The sequence below is a fragment of the Erythrolamprus reginae genome, chromosome 3, assembly GCF_031021105.1.
Source record: "Erythrolamprus reginae isolate rEryReg1 chromosome 3, rEryReg1.hap1, whole genome shotgun sequence".
NCBI classification, from domain to species: Eukaryota; Metazoa; Chordata; class Lepidosauria; order Squamata; family Dipsadidae; genus Erythrolamprus; species Erythrolamprus reginae.
Window position 1 is genome coordinate 2,018,423 of NC_091952.1, and position 18,222 is coordinate 2,036,644.

General features: G+C 44.0%; 1 protein-coding gene across 1 annotated transcript in view; it reads right to left on the reverse strand.

The window, feature by feature from the left end:
• TGM2 (transglutaminase 2) overlaps window positions 1–18,222 on the reverse strand; it is a 53,564-nt gene that overhangs the window by 32,541 nt on the left and 2,801 nt on the right. The window contains exons 2-3 of the mRNA XM_070744335.1: window positions 15,358–15,600; window positions 4,427–4,545 (exon numbers count right to left, since the gene is read on the reverse strand). Of these exons, the coding sequence (XP_070600436.1) occupies window positions 4,427–4,545; window positions 15,358–15,600 (362 nt within the window). The remainder of the gene's footprint in view (window positions 1–4,426; window positions 4,546–15,357; window positions 15,601–18,222) is intronic.

The following is an 18,222-nucleotide window of genomic DNA, read 5'->3' on the forward strand; positions in this document are numbered from 1 at the left end:
AAAAATAGTAAAATTGAAGGAATCAAGATGCCCTGGAGAAATAACATCAAAAGCCTGAATGAAATTTGCAACTGGGCATCTTCAAACTGACAACAGGAAGCCCAGAGAAGCTGAGGAAGAGAAGTGACTAGATCAAGAGAGCGAAGAAGATCTTAAAGTCCAAACTCAGTGGAGGAAACACCATCAAGGCAATTAATACTTAGCAAATTCCAGTCATTAGAGACACAGCTGGAACAGTGGACTCAAGCAGAATTAAAAGGCCCAGCTAGGGAGACCAGAAAAATAATGACAATGAATCAGGCCCTTGCAAATGACCAGCAAAATCGGTGGGCGTGGAACATTGCAAGAACATGAGATGATTGAAGAATAAATTAAAGGGCATTGGAAGAACATAGAAACATCGTTTAGTTTCGGTTACTTTCATTGGATTTGTATGCCGTGCCTCTCCGAGGATTCGGGGTGGCTCACAGCATATACAAAGACACAATAGAACAATTAATCCAATTAATATACATAAAAATAATCTTTAAAAATTCTAACTTTATCATAGAAGATTGACGGCAGAAAAAGGCCTCCTGGTCCATCTAGTCTGCCCTTATACTATTTCCTGCATTATATCTTAGGATGGATCTATATTTATCCCAGGCATGTTTACATTCAGTTCCTGTGGATTTACCAACAATGTCTGCTGGAATTTTGTTCCAAGAATCTACTACTCTTTCAGTAAAATAATTTTTTCTCATGTTGCCTTTGATCTTTCCCCCAACTAACTTCAGATTGTGTCCCCTTGTTCTTGTGTTCACTTTCCTGTTAAAAACACTTCCCTCCTGAACCCTATTGAACCCTTTAACATATTTAAATGTTTCGATCATGTCCCCCCTTTCCCTTCTGTCCTCCAGACTCTACAGATGGAGTTCATTAAGTCTTTCCTGATACGTTTTATGCTTAAGACCTTCCACCATTCTTGTAGCCCGTCTTTGGACCCGTTCAATTTTGTCAATATCTTTTTGTAGGTGAGGTCTCCAGAACTGAACACAGTATTCCAAATGTGGTCTCACCAGTGCTCTATACAGCGGGATCACAATCTTCCTCTTCCTGCTTGTTATACCTCCAGCTATGCAGCCAAGGATCCTACTTGCTTTTTCTACCGCCCGACCACAATGCTCACCCATTTTGAGACTGTCAGACATCACTACCCCTAAATCCTTCCCTTCTGAAGTTTTTGCTAACACAGAACTGCCAATACAATACTCAGATTGAGGATTCCTTTTGCCCAAGTGCATTAAACTGCAGTTTCCATTGCTTTGACCATTTATCTAGTAAAGCTAAATCATTTACCATATTACAGACGCCTCCAGGAATATCAACCCTATTGCACACTTTAGAGTCATCGGCAAATAGGCAAACCTTCCCTACCAAACCTTCCCCTATGTTACTCACAAACATATTAAAAAGAATAGGACCCAGAACAGACCCTTGTGGCACACCGCTTGTAACCTGTCTCTGCTCAGAATACTCGCCATTAACAATAACTCTCTGATGTCTACGCTTCAGCCAGCTTGAAATCCACTGAACTATCCAGGGATTAAGTCCAATCTTCACTAATTTATCTATCAGCTCTTTATGTGGAACCGTATCAAAGGCTTTGCTGAAGTCCAGGTAGGCAATATCCACGGCACCACCTTCATCCAACACCTTTTTGACATAGTCAAAGAATATCCAAAGGAAAGTGAAAAGGATGCATGGAAACTAGTGGAACAGAGAGTCTACTGAATTCTGGCAAAATTAAACTGGCCTACAAGAAAAAAATAAATAAAGAAGAGGAAGGTGGCATGGGAAGTCAAAGCATTACATTGCCAGTACATTAAAAAGGAATAGCAGAGAAAACCCAACCCTGGTTGGCACTCATCTGAAACAGCGCTGATGGTGCTTCGTTCTAGCCAGGTTCACTGCAAAATGTCAACACCACCCAGAATTTACAGTGTTGACACATGGCCAAATTCCTAAATGGACCGTTGGGTTGGTTGGTTACTTTGGTGCCAAGATGACACCGAACACGTTCCCCAAAATAGATCATGTCCTGCCTTGGCTACTTCAACGTGTCCTACATGGGAATGGAAAAGGTGAAAAAAGGGGCAACTAGTATGATCAAGGAAATGGAGCCCCTCCCTTAGGAAACCAGGTTGCAAGGCCTTGGTCTCTTCAGCCTTGAAAGACGGCATTGAAGGGGGGACTTGATCAAAGTGTATAAAATCCTGCATGGGATAGAAAAGGTGGAGAGAGAAAAATTCTCTTCTCTATCACACAATACTTGGACGAGGGGCCCCTCCCTAAAGCTCACAGGTAAGAAAGTGAGGATAAATAAAGGGGAATATTTCTTCACCCAGAGGGTCCTTGGTTGATGAGATTCCCTTCCAGAAGAGGTCGTGACAGCTGTCAGCCTGGATAGCTTCAAGGCAGGATGAGACAGATTCATGGATGCCAAGTGTATCATAGGTGGTTATTGAAACGGATGTCCAAGTGCCGCCTCTATGTTGGTTGAGGCAGGCAGGTTTCCCTTGGGTCCCATTTGTTGGGGGTCGAGGGAAAGGGAGGGTCTTGCCTTCTCTTTCTGCTCAAGATCCCCATGGACAATTGGGGGCCCACTCGGGGACATAGAATGCTGGACTCCATGGGCTTTGGCCCCATTCAGCAGGGCTCCTCTTCTTATGTTCTTATGTTCTTGCCCTTGAAGAGTATTTGCAAGCTTCATCTGGAGCAGAATGTAATTGTGCACACAATTTTGAGGGCCCAGAGAAGGACAAATATAAACACACACACATACACACACACTCTCACTGCTCTGCAAACACTATGAGGTGCCAGTTTGCTTCAACAGCCCTTCAAGGTGCCCAGAAGGTCCTCCATGGCACAGCACCAGGTTGTCTACGGGGCCTTTTTTCTCCCTTTACATCACCCCATCTCACCTGTTCAGGCAAGAAGAGCATGTTGTACACTCCATCACTTAAAAAACTCAGACTTGGGGGGATCCAGGAAGAGCACCTTCTCTGCCATTGCACAGTGCGTGGGGGGGGCAGTCTGCCTTTTTTAATGATGTTTTTATTAGTTTCCGATCAGTTTCCAGTCACAATTCAAAGTGTTGGTCATGACCTTTAAAGCCCTACATGGCATTGGACCAGAGTACCTCCGGAACTGCCTGCTACTGCACGAATCCCAGCGACCGATAAGGTCCCACAGAGTTGGCCTTCTCTGGGTCCCGTCGACTAAACAATGTTGTTTGGCGGGCCCCAGGGGAAGAGCCTTCTCTGTGGCGGCCCCGGCCCTCTGGAATCAACTCCCCCCGGAGATTAGAATTGCCCCCACCATCCCTGTCTTTCGTAAACTACTCAAGACTCACTTATACCGCCAGGCATGGGGGAGTAGAGACACCTTTCCCCCAGGCTCTTTTATACTTTGTTTTATGTTTGGTATGAATGTGTTGTTTGGTTTTTAAAATAATGATAGGGTTTTATATGTTTTTAATATTAGATTTGTTCTACTATAATATTGTTTTTATTATTTTTGTGAGCCGCCCTGAGTCTTCGGAGAGGGGCAGCATACAAATCTAATAAATTATTATTATTATTATTTTTATTATTGTTATTATTATTATAAGAACCTAAGAAGAGCCATGCTGAATCAGGCCAAAGCCCATCGAGTCCAGCATTCTGTGTCCCACAGTGGCTCCCCAGTTGTCCATGGGGGTCTTCAGCAGAAAGAGAAGGCAAGACCCCCCCTTTCCCTTGACCTCCAACAAATGGGACCCAAGGGAACCCTGCCTGCCTCAACCAACATAGAGGCGGCACTTGGACATCCATTTCAATCACCACCTATGATACACTTGGCATCCATGAATCTGTCTCATCCTGCCTTGAAGCTCTCCAGGCTGACAGCTGTCACGACCTCTTCTGGAAGGGAATTCCATCAACCAACCACCCTCTGGGTGAAGAAATATTTCCCTTGATTTGTCCTCACTTTCCTACCTCTGAAGAGAAAGAGAGGCTTCCTCTCTTATGTACAACAGTCCTACATCGCTTCCCACTTCATGCACAAAATCGGAATAAACTAAATCCAGAAAACCCCACAACAACATCACACATCGCATCCCAGAGACATAACATCCCATCGATAAAACATCTGAAAGCACATTCGGGGGTTCACTTCACTTCTAGCCTTGTGCCTGGGTGAAGATCCAGGTCTTCTGGAAGGCTAGCAGCATAGAGGAAGCTTCAAATCTTGGTAAGAGACTATCCAAAGATTGGCCACCACCCAAAGAGTGGTCCTACCAGGTGGTCATGTTTAATGGAAGGGAACTGACATTCTTCCATCCCACCTGACCTGGTGGGGAAGGTGGCCCCAGCCATAGAGGGACAAGGGAACATCTCACCTGTCCAAAGTTCCATGGGTTGGAGATGATGTAGTCCTTCGATCCTTGGTAGATCAGGCCTTGTTGGGTTAACACGTACTCAACCCGCTCCTCCTCGTCCTCCATGTACGTGGAGTCCTCTGTCGAAAAAGAAGGAAGCTCAGTTGCAGAAGGCAGTTTGGGGATGGAGAGAAGCCCTGAGACAAGAGGACTTCTGCAGAACCTCCGTCTCCACTTTCCACGGTGTGTGTGTGTGTGTGTTGTTGGTCTTCCAGAACTGTTCTGTCCCAGCGAGGAGCCCCCCAAGAAATATTTCATTTCATTTATTAGATTTAACCTAATCCTACATAGCTTCTGCTCCGGTAATCTCACATTACTAACCAGAGCATACAAAACTTTTGCCAGACCAATCCTCGAATACAGCTCATCTGTCCGGAACCCACACCACATTTCGGACATAAACACTCTAGAAAATGTTCAGAGATACTTTATGAGAAGAGCTATGATATCCTATGCTAGAGAGCCCCTGACTATGACATCTCACATGTGAACAAACAAACCTCATTACTATCGTGGGCAACCTCATACCCACATCGTCTCATATTTCTTGGCGACCTAAACCTACCACATATTAACTGGTCCCTAAATGAATGCACAACTGAACCAATTCACTCAACTCTCTACAATGATATTACTCGTCTAGGACTAGAACAACTAGTTACTGACAATACCAGACTCAACAACTGCCTAGACCTCATCTTCTGCAAAATTTATGGACTTTAAATAAAAGAACCCTTTTCTAACAGTGACCACAGCACATTTGACTTTTGCCTCAACGTATATCCTCACAGAAACAAGTTCAATGACAGGACACTCAATTACAACTTTAAAAAAGGCCAACTACGATAACATAGAATCTGACTTCTTATCTCTTGATTGGAATACAATATTCTCTGGTTGTATCACTGCAGATGGCTATTACAATATGTTTCTGCTCGAAATCCAAAGAGTCATAAATTTATATGTACTTCTAATATTCGCCAAAATCAGAAAAAAATAATTTACCCATAAAAATAAGAAAGCTGCAATCCAAAAGAAGAAAGAAAAAAAGATTACTGTGGTGCAAAAATAAAACAGGCTATGTTGCAAACTTTAAAAGCCGCTATAAAAATGTGTGTCATCAAATAAAAACCAAATGTACCAACTATCTCAGCACTCAAGAAGAAAACCTCCTATGCTCTAAGTCCACTTGTGCCTTCTATAATTTTGTAAACAATAAACTCAAAGACTCCAGATCCATCCCACCCCTTAAAGGACCAAACGATAAAGAATGTAATGACGAAAAAACTAAAGTCAACCTCTTTAACATCTTCTTCAGCTCTGTCTTTGTTAACAGCAATGGCTCATACCCAACTTTTCCTAGTTGTATTTATTTTTTATTTATTTATTTATTTTGTCCGATACACAATACATATTGAAGAGAATAGACATGTAGTATTATATATAAAGAGTAAGAATATAGTAGAGGCCTTTACAGGAGCAGCTCTGGCACAGCTGGTTAAGACACCAACTAGAGGGGAGAATATTCTAGATTTAGTTTTTACGAATGGGAATTGGGTATGAGAGGTCAAGGTGGGAGAAAATTTAGGTTGCAGTGACCATCTATGTTTGTGGTTTGATGTAAAAACTCATTGTGAGCAATCCTATAATGCAACCAAAGTATTGGATTTCAGAAAAACAAATTTTAATGCAACGGGGGAATATTTAGATAATGAATTAAAGGGGAGGGATAAAATGGCAGGAGTGAGCACCCAGTGGACTGTATTAAAAAAGGCCATCTTAAAAGCCACTGGACTGTATGTAAGACAAATAACTAAAGGTAAAAGGAAGAAGAAACCGCTATGGTTTAGCAATGATGTAAGGGCTATAGTCAATGAAAAAAAAAAGGCTGCCTATAGGAGGTATAAAGAGTCTGGAAGTATAGCTGATAGAGAGGTGTATAAAATGAGACAGAAGGAGGCGAAACAGATAATATATGCTGCTAAAGCCTCAAAAGAGGAAGAAATTGCCAAATCTGTAAAGAAGGGGGATAAAACCTTCTTCAGATATATTAGTGATAAGAAGAAGAAAAACTGCGGCATCACGAAGCTTAGTACTGGGAATAATACATGCATTAATGGGAATAAGGAGATCGCTGAACATTTCAATAGCTACTTCTGTTCAGTTTTCTCAAAAGACACCTTACAAAATAATACTATAGAGGGATATAGCATTGCTTCCAGCTGTACGGATTCAGCTCCAGTGATCTTAGAAGCCGATGTCTTAGAAGAACTTGAACGATTAAAGATAAATAAGGCAATGGGTCCAGATGGCATCCACCCCAGAGTTCTTAAAGAACTCAGATCTGTCATTGCTACCCCCCTGACTGATTTGTTTAACCAATCCTTGTTAACAGGAGAAGTTCCTGAGGATTGGAGAATGGCCAGTGTTGTGCCTATCCACAAGAAGGGCAGTAGAGAAGAAGCTGGTAACTACAGGCCAGTTAGCTTGACATCAGTGGTAGTTAAAATGATGGAGACTCTACTCAAAAAGAGGATAAATCAGCACCTAAAAAACAATAACTTATTGGACCCAAATCAGCATGGCTTTACTGAAGGCAAATCATGTCAGACTAATCTCATTGATTTCTTTGACTATGTCACAAAGGTGTTGGATGAAGGTGGTGCCGTGGATATTGCCTACCTGGACTTCAGCAAAGCCTTTGATACGGTTCCACATAAAGAGCTGATAGATAAATTAGTGGATTTGCAGCTGGCTGAAGCGTAGACATCAGAGAGTTATTGTTAACGGCGAGTATTCTGAGCAGAGTCAGGTTACAAGCGGTGTGCCACAAGGGTCTGTTCTGGGTCCTATTCTTTTTAATATGTTTGTGAGTGACATAGGGGAAGGTTTGGTAGGGAAGGTTTGCCTATTTGCCGATGACTCTAAAGTGTGCAATAGGGTTGATATTCCTGGAGGCGTCTGTAATATGGTAAATGATTTAGCTTTACTAGATAAATGGTCAAAGCAATGGAAACTGCAGTTTAATGTTTCCAAATGTAAAATAATGCACTTGGGGAAAAGGAATCTTCACTCTGAGTATTGTATTGGCAGTTCTGTGTTAGCAAATACTTCAGAAGAAAAGGATTTAGGGGTAGTGATTTCTGACAGTCTCAAAATGGGTGAACAGTGCGGTCAGGCGGTAGGGAAAGCAAGTAGGATGCTTGGCTGCATAGCTAGAGGTATAACAAGCAGGAAGAGGGAGATTATGATCCCGCTATATAGAATGCTGGTGAGACCACATTTGGATTACTGTGTTCAGTTCTGGAGACCTCACCTACAAAAAGATATCGACAAAATTGAACGGGTCCAAAGACGGGCTACAAGAATGGTGGAAGGTCTTAAGCATAAAACGTATCAGGAAAGACTTAATGAACTCAATCTGTATAGTCTGGTGGAGGGAGGACATGATTGAAACATTTAAATATATTAAAGGGTTAAATAAGGTCCAGGAGGGAAGTGTTTTTAATAGGAAAATGAACACAAGAACAAGGGGACACAATCTGAAGTTAGTTGGGGGAAAGATCAAAAACAACATGAGAAAATATTATTTTACTGAAAGAGTAGTAGATCCTTGGAACAAACTTCCAGCAGACGTGGTAGATAAATCCACAGTAACTGAATTTAAACATGCCTGGGATAAACATATATCCATCCTAAGATAAAATACAGAAAATAGTATAAGGACAGACTAGATGGACCAGGAGGTCTTTTTCTGCCGTCAGACTTCTATGTTTCTATGAAAAGAATAGAAGAAAAGATATAAAAATAGAGGAGAAGATATATGAAAGGAAGAAAAGATATATGATATATGAGATAAGGTGAGACAATTGGACAGGGGACGAAAGGCACACTAGTGCACTTATGTATGCCCCTTACTGACCTCTTAGGAACCTGGAGAGGTCAATCGTGGATAGTCTAAGGGAGAAATGTTGGGGGTTAGGGTTATCTCAACTAACTCAAACAATCTAACACAAATTGATTTTACTGAGGAAAATGTTAGAAAAACATTAAACAACCTAAAACCATCTCTATCGATTGGACCTGCATACTTCCTAAAAAAACTCTCCTCAACTTTGGCTGAACCTCTAAGCATAATTATCTTTTAGAGCTAGTCCTCTGACATGGGTCTTCATGCCACCTGTGACATACGTGCCATGGGTTCACCATGATGGTTCTATATTTTATTCTAACTCTGTCTCTTCCTATTCCATTCCCTTCCAGTTTTAACTGCAGCTACCTGTGGTTTCCTCCACAATGGGGGCCACAAAGACACACGGCCAGAGCGGGCCATTCCAGAAAAACAATAAACATATCTCCATGCCAAGATAAAATACAGGAAATAGTATAAAGGCAGACTAGATAGACCATGATGTCTTTTTCTGCCGTCAATCTTCTATGTTTTTTATCTTTCTATGTATTCTAACATTGGTAATAAGCCCGGTGTAGAATGCTAACATACTTCTAATATTTTATAAAGCAGACAGGTTTTAAAACGCAGTGTCAAAGCACGGAATGTCTTCTCTGTGCCAGCTAATTACAGTCCGAAAACAGATATCAAGCTCATCTATATTTCTCCTTTGATCACACAACTCTCATTTTCACTGACTCACTTTGAGTTGACAGGAAGCCCCGTGACAACAATTTCCCTTTGTCTCGATTGGTAAATCATCATAATGAACTAAATAGTCCAAAGTCCAGATCTGATCAATCATCACTCACATTAGAAAGTTGACTTCCTCACTGACTGGTCACAAGGCTCACCCTTATATAGCCACAAGGCATGGCCAATTGTTCTAGAGACTCCTCTTGCTTAACCACTCATGCCTTCTGGCAACTCTGCATACCCTAGCATCAAGAAGAGGCTCCTCCTCTTCTCCAGAGTCACTCATGGGCACCTCTGGAGGTGCAACAGGCCCTGGTTGGCTTTCAGCCTCTGACCCCACATCCTCTCTGACCGCCTTGCCATCAGATTCGAGTGCCAAATACACAGGCCTAGGATACAAACGAACACCCTTCTCTCAATCCTCAGAACCCATGATTAGCTGCGTAGGATATCGATGGGCCACAACAAGAACACTGGCCATCCAAGTTTCAAGTTTAGTTGGATTTGTATGCCACCCCTCTCCTCCCAGGGTGAGGATCGTGGGAACTGTGAACCCAGCCCACGTCCCAGGGACGTCCCAGGGAGGAAGGCTAACCTGGAGAAACCACCTTAAAGCAACGAATGAAGGGAGATAGATGACTTCTCCTGAAAACAGAGCTTGTTTGTTCTTAGCTGTCAGGCAAAACAGAGAGATTTTCTCTTATCAGCAGCTTCAGGAAAGTGAGGATAATGGGAATTGATTAGTTTATTAGTAATCCCCTTGAAGCAAAATTGTGTGTGGTTGGTTGGCTCATTGGCTGATGTACAGAGGGGGCTCCTCTCAAACTCCCCGGTATGAAAAATAACATTATTATGTTTTCAAGGTTGATTGAGATCATCCCTTGAGGTTCTCCATGGAAAGTCAGTCAGACTTTGGCTGTCCTTGGACCCTTGGACAAGGGGACAATTCATACCCTTCAGTCCAGCCCCAAAAGGTAAATATGACCCAGGGGTGTCCACAGGGCAGGTCAAAAAAGTCAAGATGGCCACTCACGAAATGAACCGTTGTAAATTGAGACCTACCTACAGTCTAGTATTTTTGCGCTGAACTCTCATTTCGTATCCATATTAAACTTCAGACCCTCCTTGGCTACTCCCGACTCCAGTAATTTTGGATTTCTTTTAATTAATGGGTGAATTGCAGAGTGAACATTAAGTGCCTCCTCAACTGTGCTCCCAACAGGGAAGATTAAATTCATTTTCCCAGACTGAAAATCTGAGAGGGGCAATATGCTGGAAATGTTTTCAGAGGGTGAAGAGAAAGTAGAAAAGGGAGGAAGAGAAGGAGGAGGGAAGGAGTTAATAGGTAGGAGGAGGAGCTGAAGAAAGAAAGAGCGGAGCTTGAGAAAGAATGATAAAAGAAATAGACTGGGAGAGGTTAAGAAAAGAATGGATTAAGAAGGGGACTCTTGAATAAATGATAATAATGTGTATTTATAGCAATAAATATATATAGCACTAGCACAAGCCCTTAGATTTATATACCCCTTCAAAGTGCTTTTACAGCCCTCTCTAAGCAGTTTACAGAATCTGCCTCTTGCCCCCAACAATCTGGGTTCTCATTTGACCCACCAAGGAAGGAAGGAAGGAAGGAAGAAGGAAGGAAATATAGCCATAGCATTTAGACCTATATACTGCTTCACAGTGCTTTTACAGCCCACTCTAAGCGGTTTAGAGAATCAGTCACTTGCCCCCAACAATCTGGGTGCTCAATCATTTGACTCACCTAGGAAGGAAGGAAGGAAGGAAGGAAGGAAGGAAGGAAGGAAGGAAGGAAGGGAAGAAGGAAGGAAAGAAGGAAGGGAAGGAAGGAATAGCATTTAGACTTGTATACCACTTCCTAGTGCTTTTCCAGCCTTCTCTAAGCGGTTTCCAGAGTCAGCCTCTTGCCCCCCACAATCTGGGTCCTCATTTGACCCACCTCAGAAGGATGGAAGGTTGAGTCAACCTTGAGCCGGTGGTGACATTCAAACTGCTGAACTACAGCCATCAGTTAGCTGAAGTTAGCTGAAGTATGTTTTCTGTAACTTTGGATGGTATAAACACGTGAATTTGTTTTGTGAAGGCAGGGAAAAAATTAAAAACTTTTTTTAAAAGATATTTTAATCTTATTTGTTTTCTTTTTTTAGCAAAAGGCTGTTGATTGGACGGCGTGGTGGGACGGTCTATCCTATGCCTGCCAGCACATTCCAACAACATGCGGAGAGAAAAGTTTGTTTGCTCAGCAAGAAAGGTGGCACAATATCGGAGCTATTTCGATGTTTGGTCTTGGCTGCTGCAAATGATTCATGGGAAAAAGTCCCCTTTCGCAAAGCTATGTTGAAAGAGAAGCCGGGGTTGGAGGAAGGACACCGGTCCCTTTCGCCTAACGTTTTAGATTTTGCTTCCAAAAAGTTTCTTCACGATTCTTTTCCCTCTGGGGATTGAGTGAGAAAGAACATCAGGAGCCATTGAAAAAAAGGCCGACCAAATTCAAAATGACAAAAATCTAAACTCTAACCCAAATTCAGAAACTCAGAACTTTCATCTATTCTGATAGTAACACCACCAATAACAGTAACACAGCTACTCTCATAATATCCTTCTATTCCCCAAGGAGCTGCTGATATAGTTCTACAGAGGAATCATTGAGTCTGTCATCTGCACCTCTATAACCGTCTGGTTTGGTGCTGCAACCCAACAGGACCGACACAGACTTCAGAGGAGAATCGGAACTGCAGAACAAACAATGGCTGCCAATCTGCCTTCCATTGAGGACCTGTATACTGCACGAGTCAAAAAGAGGGCGGGGAAAATATTGACTGACCCCTCGCATCCTGGACACAAATTGTTTCAACTCCCACCCTCAAAACGTGGCTACAGAGCACTGCACACCAAGACAACTAGACACAAGAACAGTTTTTTTCCGAACACCATCACTCTACTAAACAAATAATTCCCTCAACACTGTCAGACTTTCTACTAAATCTGCACTTCTATTCTACTAGTTTTTCTCATCATCCCTATCACCCATTTCCTCCCATGTTGACTGTATGACTGTAACTTGTTGTTTATATCCTAAGATTTTTATTAATATTGCTTCTTCATTGCTTATTTGACCCCTATGACAATCAGTAAGTGTTGTACCCCATGATTCTGGACAAATATATCTTTTTCTTTTATGTACACTGAGAGCATATGCACCAAGACAAATTCCTTGTGTGTCCAATCACACTTGGCCAATAAAAACTCTATTCTATTCTATTCTATTCTATTCTCTAATTGATAGCTTCTATTCCTAATTTTTCACTTCTATTCTTTGTCTAATATATTTTACTTGAGTATAACCTCTCTAACCTTCATTGTGTATTATTGTGCATTGGACAAAATAGATAGATGGATAGATGGATAGATGGATAGATGGATAGATGGATAGATGGATAGATGGATAGATGGATAGATGGATAGATGGATAGATGGATAGATGGATAGATGGATAGATGGATAGATGGATAGATGGATAGATGGATAGATGGATAGATGGATAGATGGATAGATGGATAGATGGATAGATACATAGATAGATACTCTCCAAAAAGACCTTGACTTTGTGACCAAATGGTCAAACATCTGGCAACTCCAAATCTCAACCAACAAATGCTCTGTCCTACACATTGGCAAAAAGAATCAGAACACCAAATACAGGCTGAATAGACAAGACCTTACAGATGACCCTCACTCCGTCAAAGACCTTGGAATACTCCTATCGAATGACCGCAGTGCCAAAGCCCACTGCAACAACACTGCCAAGAAGGCCTCAAGAGTTGTTCACCTAATCCTATGTAGTTTGTGCAGAATCAGCCTCTTGCCCCCAACAATCTGGGTTCTCATTTGACCCACCTTGGAAAGATGGAAGATTGAGTCAACCTTGAGCCAGTGATGAGATTTGAACTGCTGAACCACAGCTAGAAGTTAGCTGAAGGAGCTGCCCTGCAGGGCTGCACTCTTACCACTGTGCCACTCTGGCTCTTAGGTGGGCGGAAGGAAGGAAGGAAGGAAGGGAGGAAGCAAGGAAGGAAAGGAAGCAAGGAAGCAAGGAATAGCATTTAGACTTATATACTGCTTTATTGTGCTTTTACAGCCTTCTCTAAGCGGTTTAGAGAATCAGCCTCTTGTCCCCAACAATCTGGGTCCTCATTTGACCCACCTGGGAAGGATGGAAGGCTGAGTCCACCTGCAGCCAGTGGTGAGATTTGAACTGCTGAACTACAGCTAGCAGTCAGCTGAAGGAGCTGTCCTGCAGGGCTGCACTCTAACCACTGCACCACTTGGGCTCTTGGAAGATGCATCTCTCTGGAGTTGCCTTCCCATAAAAGACAGGTAAGAAAAATCAAAATCACAAAGGTGATGACGGACGGCTTCAACAGAGCTCCTGGATAATGCTCTAATCCTTTCCACTTAGCCAAGGCTTCCTGGCCTCTGGGAAAACCTCTTGGGTTATGTGAGATGTCTTCACCTGGAACTGCCAAAGTGCAATTAGCACACCTCACACCTTCTGTTCACAAGGGCTGAGTCCTAAGAGGTTGTTGATCTAACCATGGTTTCCAAAGTACACAGCAATTAGTTGAGTTTCTCGGGCAAGTTTCCATACCAGGAGAAACCAAATCACATGATGGAATTTGTTTATGGGCCAGTAATGGTGAAGAATTTGCTTTGCAGTCCAGAGATCACAGGCTAAGGACAGGAAGGAAGGAAGGAAGGATGAATAGCAATAGCATTTAGACTTATATACCATTTCCTAGTGCCTTTCCAGCCCCCTCTAAGCGATTTACAGAGTCAGTCTCTTGTCCCCAACAATGTGGGTCCTCATTTGACCCCTCTCAGAAGGACGGAAGGCTGAGTCAACCTGGAGCCGGTGGTGAGATTCAATCTGCCAAATTGCTGGCAGCCGGTGATCAGCAGAAGTAGCTTGCAGGACTGCACTCTAACCACTACACCAGTAAGGCTCTTATGTTTGTGGTCATAGGTTGAGGACCCCTATTCCTGAATGTCAGGAAGGACTTAGTTTTAGTTTAGTTTTATTGGATTTGTATGCCGCCCCTTTCCGTAGACTCAGGGCGGCTAACAACAGTGGTAAAAACAACATACGACAATCCAATACTAAAGAAGCTAAAAACCCTTATTTTAAAACCAATCATACATACAAACGTACCATACATAAATTGTGGAAGCCGAGGGGGAAAGAATATCTCAGTTCCCCCATGCCTGACGACAGAGGTGGGTTTTAAGAAGCTTACGAAAGGCAAGGAGGGTGGGGGCTATTCTAATCTCTGGGGGGAGTTGGTTCCAGAGGGCTGGGGCCGCCACAGAGAAGGCTCTTCCCCTGGGTCCCGCCAAACGACATTGTTTAGTTGACGGGACCTGGAAAAGGCCCACTCTGTGGGACCTAATTGGTCGCTGGGATTCGTGTGGCAGAAGGCGGTCTCGGAGATAACCTAGCCCGGTGCCATGAAGGGCTTTATAGGTCATAACCAACACTTTGAATTGTGACCGGAAACTGACCGGCAACCAATGCAGACTGCGGAGTGTTGGTGTGACATGGGCATATCTGGGGAAGCCCATGATAGCTCTCGCAGCTGCATTCTGCACGATCTGAAGTTTCCGAAAACTTAGAAGCATCGTCCCTGAAACCTGGAAGGCAAGTTACTCCTAGTCGGCATAGGGTGGGCGTCCTTCCCCAAGGCGGATCCCACAAAAGATTCTGCATCCCTGAAGAACCTCATCCAAGCAGGGATGATCAGGTGGGAGGAATTTGGGTAGAACCTGCTGAATGGGATCTCCCCAGATCTCCCCACATTCTCCAAACTCTTCCCTCTCCAAACTCTCCAAATCTCCCCAGATCCCTCTAAATCTCTCCAGAATTATCCAGATCTCCTCCAATCTTTTCCAGATCTCCTGCAAACCTCTCCAGATCTCCCCCAGATCTCCCCAGATATCTTAAGATCTCCCGCAAATCTCTCCAGATCTCCCCAGATCTCCCCGGATCTTCCCAGATCTCCTCGGTCTCTCTCCAAACTCTCCAAATATCCCCAGATCTCTCTAGATCTCCCCAGAATTATCCAGATCTCCTGAAAACCTCTCCAGATCCTCCCCAGATCTCTCCTGATCTCCCCCAGATCCCTCCCGACCTTGCTTAGCAGAAAGTGGCCTGGAAGGGAGGAGCACTTACCTGGGCACCAGGGGTTGAAGAGCAGCATGAACTCGCCCAGGGGGAAGCTGGAGCCCTGGGCCTGGGTGGAGGCGTCCAGCACCAGGCGGTAGCGGCCGATGCGGGTGTCCGGAGGGGAGGAGATGGCCACCAAGAGAGAGAGCCCATCCTGCTGCTCCACTGCCGAACTCCAGGCCGAGCCCTCCAGGGAGCAGGAGAGCGGGAAGGGGGAGCGGGTCCCGGAGGACTCGATGGGGCAAGGGCCTGCGGGAGGGAGGAAAAGAAGGAAAGGAGCGAGGGAGGGAGGAAGGAAAGGAGCAAGAAGGAAGGGAGGGAGGTAGGGAGGAAAGAAGGCAGGGAGGGAAGGAGGGAAGGAAGGGGGAAGGAAGAGATTAATGGAGGGAAAGAGGGAGAGAGAAAGGAAAGAAGGAAGGAAAGAAGGCAGTGATGCAGGGAAGGATTGAGGGAAGCAGGCAGGCAGGAAGGGATTGATGGAGGGAGGGAGGGAAAAAGGAAGGGAGGGAAGGAGGAATTGAGGGAAAGAAGGCAAATGGAGGAAGGAAGGGATAGAAGGAGAGAAGAGAAGGAGGGATGGAGGGGAAGAGAGAGAGAGAGAGAAGAAAGGCACAGGTGAGTTTATTTATTTCTTTATTTGTTAAGTACGTATGGGTAGTATAAGAAATAACACTGTTTGTAAACATGAGATGGGTACTAACAAGAGAGGAACACGAGGACAGGGGACGGAAGGCACTCTGGTGCACCTTGCTGACCTCTTAGGAATCGGGAGAGGTCCCCCAGTTGAAAGTTCACCTCCCTTGTCCCCTCACCCACAAACTTGTCACATTGCCCATTCAGATTGTACCAGTGTGGCCGGTCCTCCTTCCGCTTCTGCCCAGTTGGGTGGGCATAGGATGGCCTTGAACCCCTCGAAAGGAGGCTTTGTGGCTGCATCTGTTCTCTCATGAAAATCATGCCTCCAAGTTCTCCAGATAGGCCTTCTCCAGATAGTGTGGCAAGCTGTTGATTCATCACCAACTTCTGCACCAGCTTAACAACTTCCTCCCTCCCTCCCTCCCTCCCTTCCTTCCACTGTATGGGAAACTAAGATTCAGGTTAAAATGTCAAGGTTCCAGTTGATTTATCACCAACTTCCTTCCTTCCTTCCTTCCTTTCTTCTTTCTTTCCTTCTTTCTTTCTTTCCTTCCTTCTTTCTTTCCTTCTTTCATTCTTTCCTTCCTTTTTTCTTTCTTTCCTTCTTTCTTTCTTTCCTTCCTTCCTTTCTTCTTCCTTTCCTTCTTTCTTTCCTTCCTTCCTTCTTTCCTTCTTTCTTTCCTTCCTTCCTTCCTTCCTTCCTTCCTTCCTCTGAGTGGGAAACTCAGATCCAGGTTGAAATGTCAAAGTTCCAGTTGATTTATCACCACCTTCTGCAGCAGCTTGATACCCTGCTTGGCTGGGGAGGCTAAGATTAATCCCAGGGGAACTGGACGAGCTACACTACAGGAATAGCCTGTTCCTTCCCCTTCAGACAGTGGCCCATTCATTCTTGCAAGGGAGGCGGAGGGAGGGGAGGGGAGAGGTGTTAATTCCTGGGAGGGGTCTGCCAACTGCCAACCGCCCAGCCCAGCCTCTTCTCCCTTGCCAGCAACACACCGGCTCTTTGTGCTGAGAGGCCGGGAGAGATGGGCAGTTGTGGGTAGGGTGGGGGGAGTGTGCAGGACAGACCCTCCTTCTGGTTTGTTTGCCAGGACCCCCGACTCGAAAGACAGAGACCCCTTTCATCCAGATCCAGGAGCTGCCACTCTTGCTGGGATGGAGGGACGGAGGAGGAGAAGGTTGGCAACACAGTCACATCTGGCCAAGAAGGGGTCCTTCTCTGCCCCACAAGCCAAATCTCTGTCCTTCCATCAGTTGCATCCTATTAAGTCCACCGGGCTCTGTAAATATCTGGGGAGAACTCTGTTCTCAATGCCACCATTCCTTTGGGAGGGGTTGCCTTCTCGACTTTCCTTTTAAAAAACGTTTTGATTAAAAATCAATTTCTGTAGAGCTTCGTTTCTCAGAAAGGGTGGACTTCAATTCCCAGAATCCCCAGCCAGTTAAACTGGGCGGACTTCAATTCCCAGAATCCCCAGCCAGTTAAAATGGGCAGACTTCAATTCCCAGAATTCTCCAGCATTTTTGGAGTTGAAGTCCACTCATCATAAAGGTATTTTTCCCCAAAAGGCATATGGACTTTCTTGATGTTTTCTTCGAAAACATTTCCCTTCTCATATAAGAGGTTTCCTCGGTTCTGAAGAAGTTCCTTGAATGAGAAGAGAAATGTTTTCAAAGAAGAAAAAAACACCCCCAAAATGTTCAATTTCTTTTGGAAAAAAAGGAACTTTGGAACAAAATCTTTGCCCTATTTTAAAAAAGAAGAAGAAGAAGAAAATATCCCTAAAAATAATATAGATATAACATATAATGAAGTGTTGCAGGAACTGATCTGTCTTGTTTAATGAAAAGAAGGACCAGGGGAGACGTGATAGCAGCCTTCCAATATCTCTGGGGTTGCCAGAAAGAAGGAGATTAAAATTAAACAAGGAGAGAAGTAACTTAGAACCCAGAAGGAATTTCCTGACAGTGAGAACAATTAACCAGTGGAACAGCTTGCCTCCAGAAATTGTGAATACTCCAACACTGGAAGAGATTCATTTGTCTGAAATGGAATAGCAGGGGGTTGGACTAGAAGACCTCCAAGGTCCCTTCCTATGCTGTTATTCTATGCTCTGCTGCTGGTTGCTGCATTGCTGATTTTCTGGCCTTTATTATTATTATTATTATTGTTTTTTTGTAACTCCCCTCCCAATGCAGACATCCTTGGCGGTGCCTTCAAAGTGGGAACTC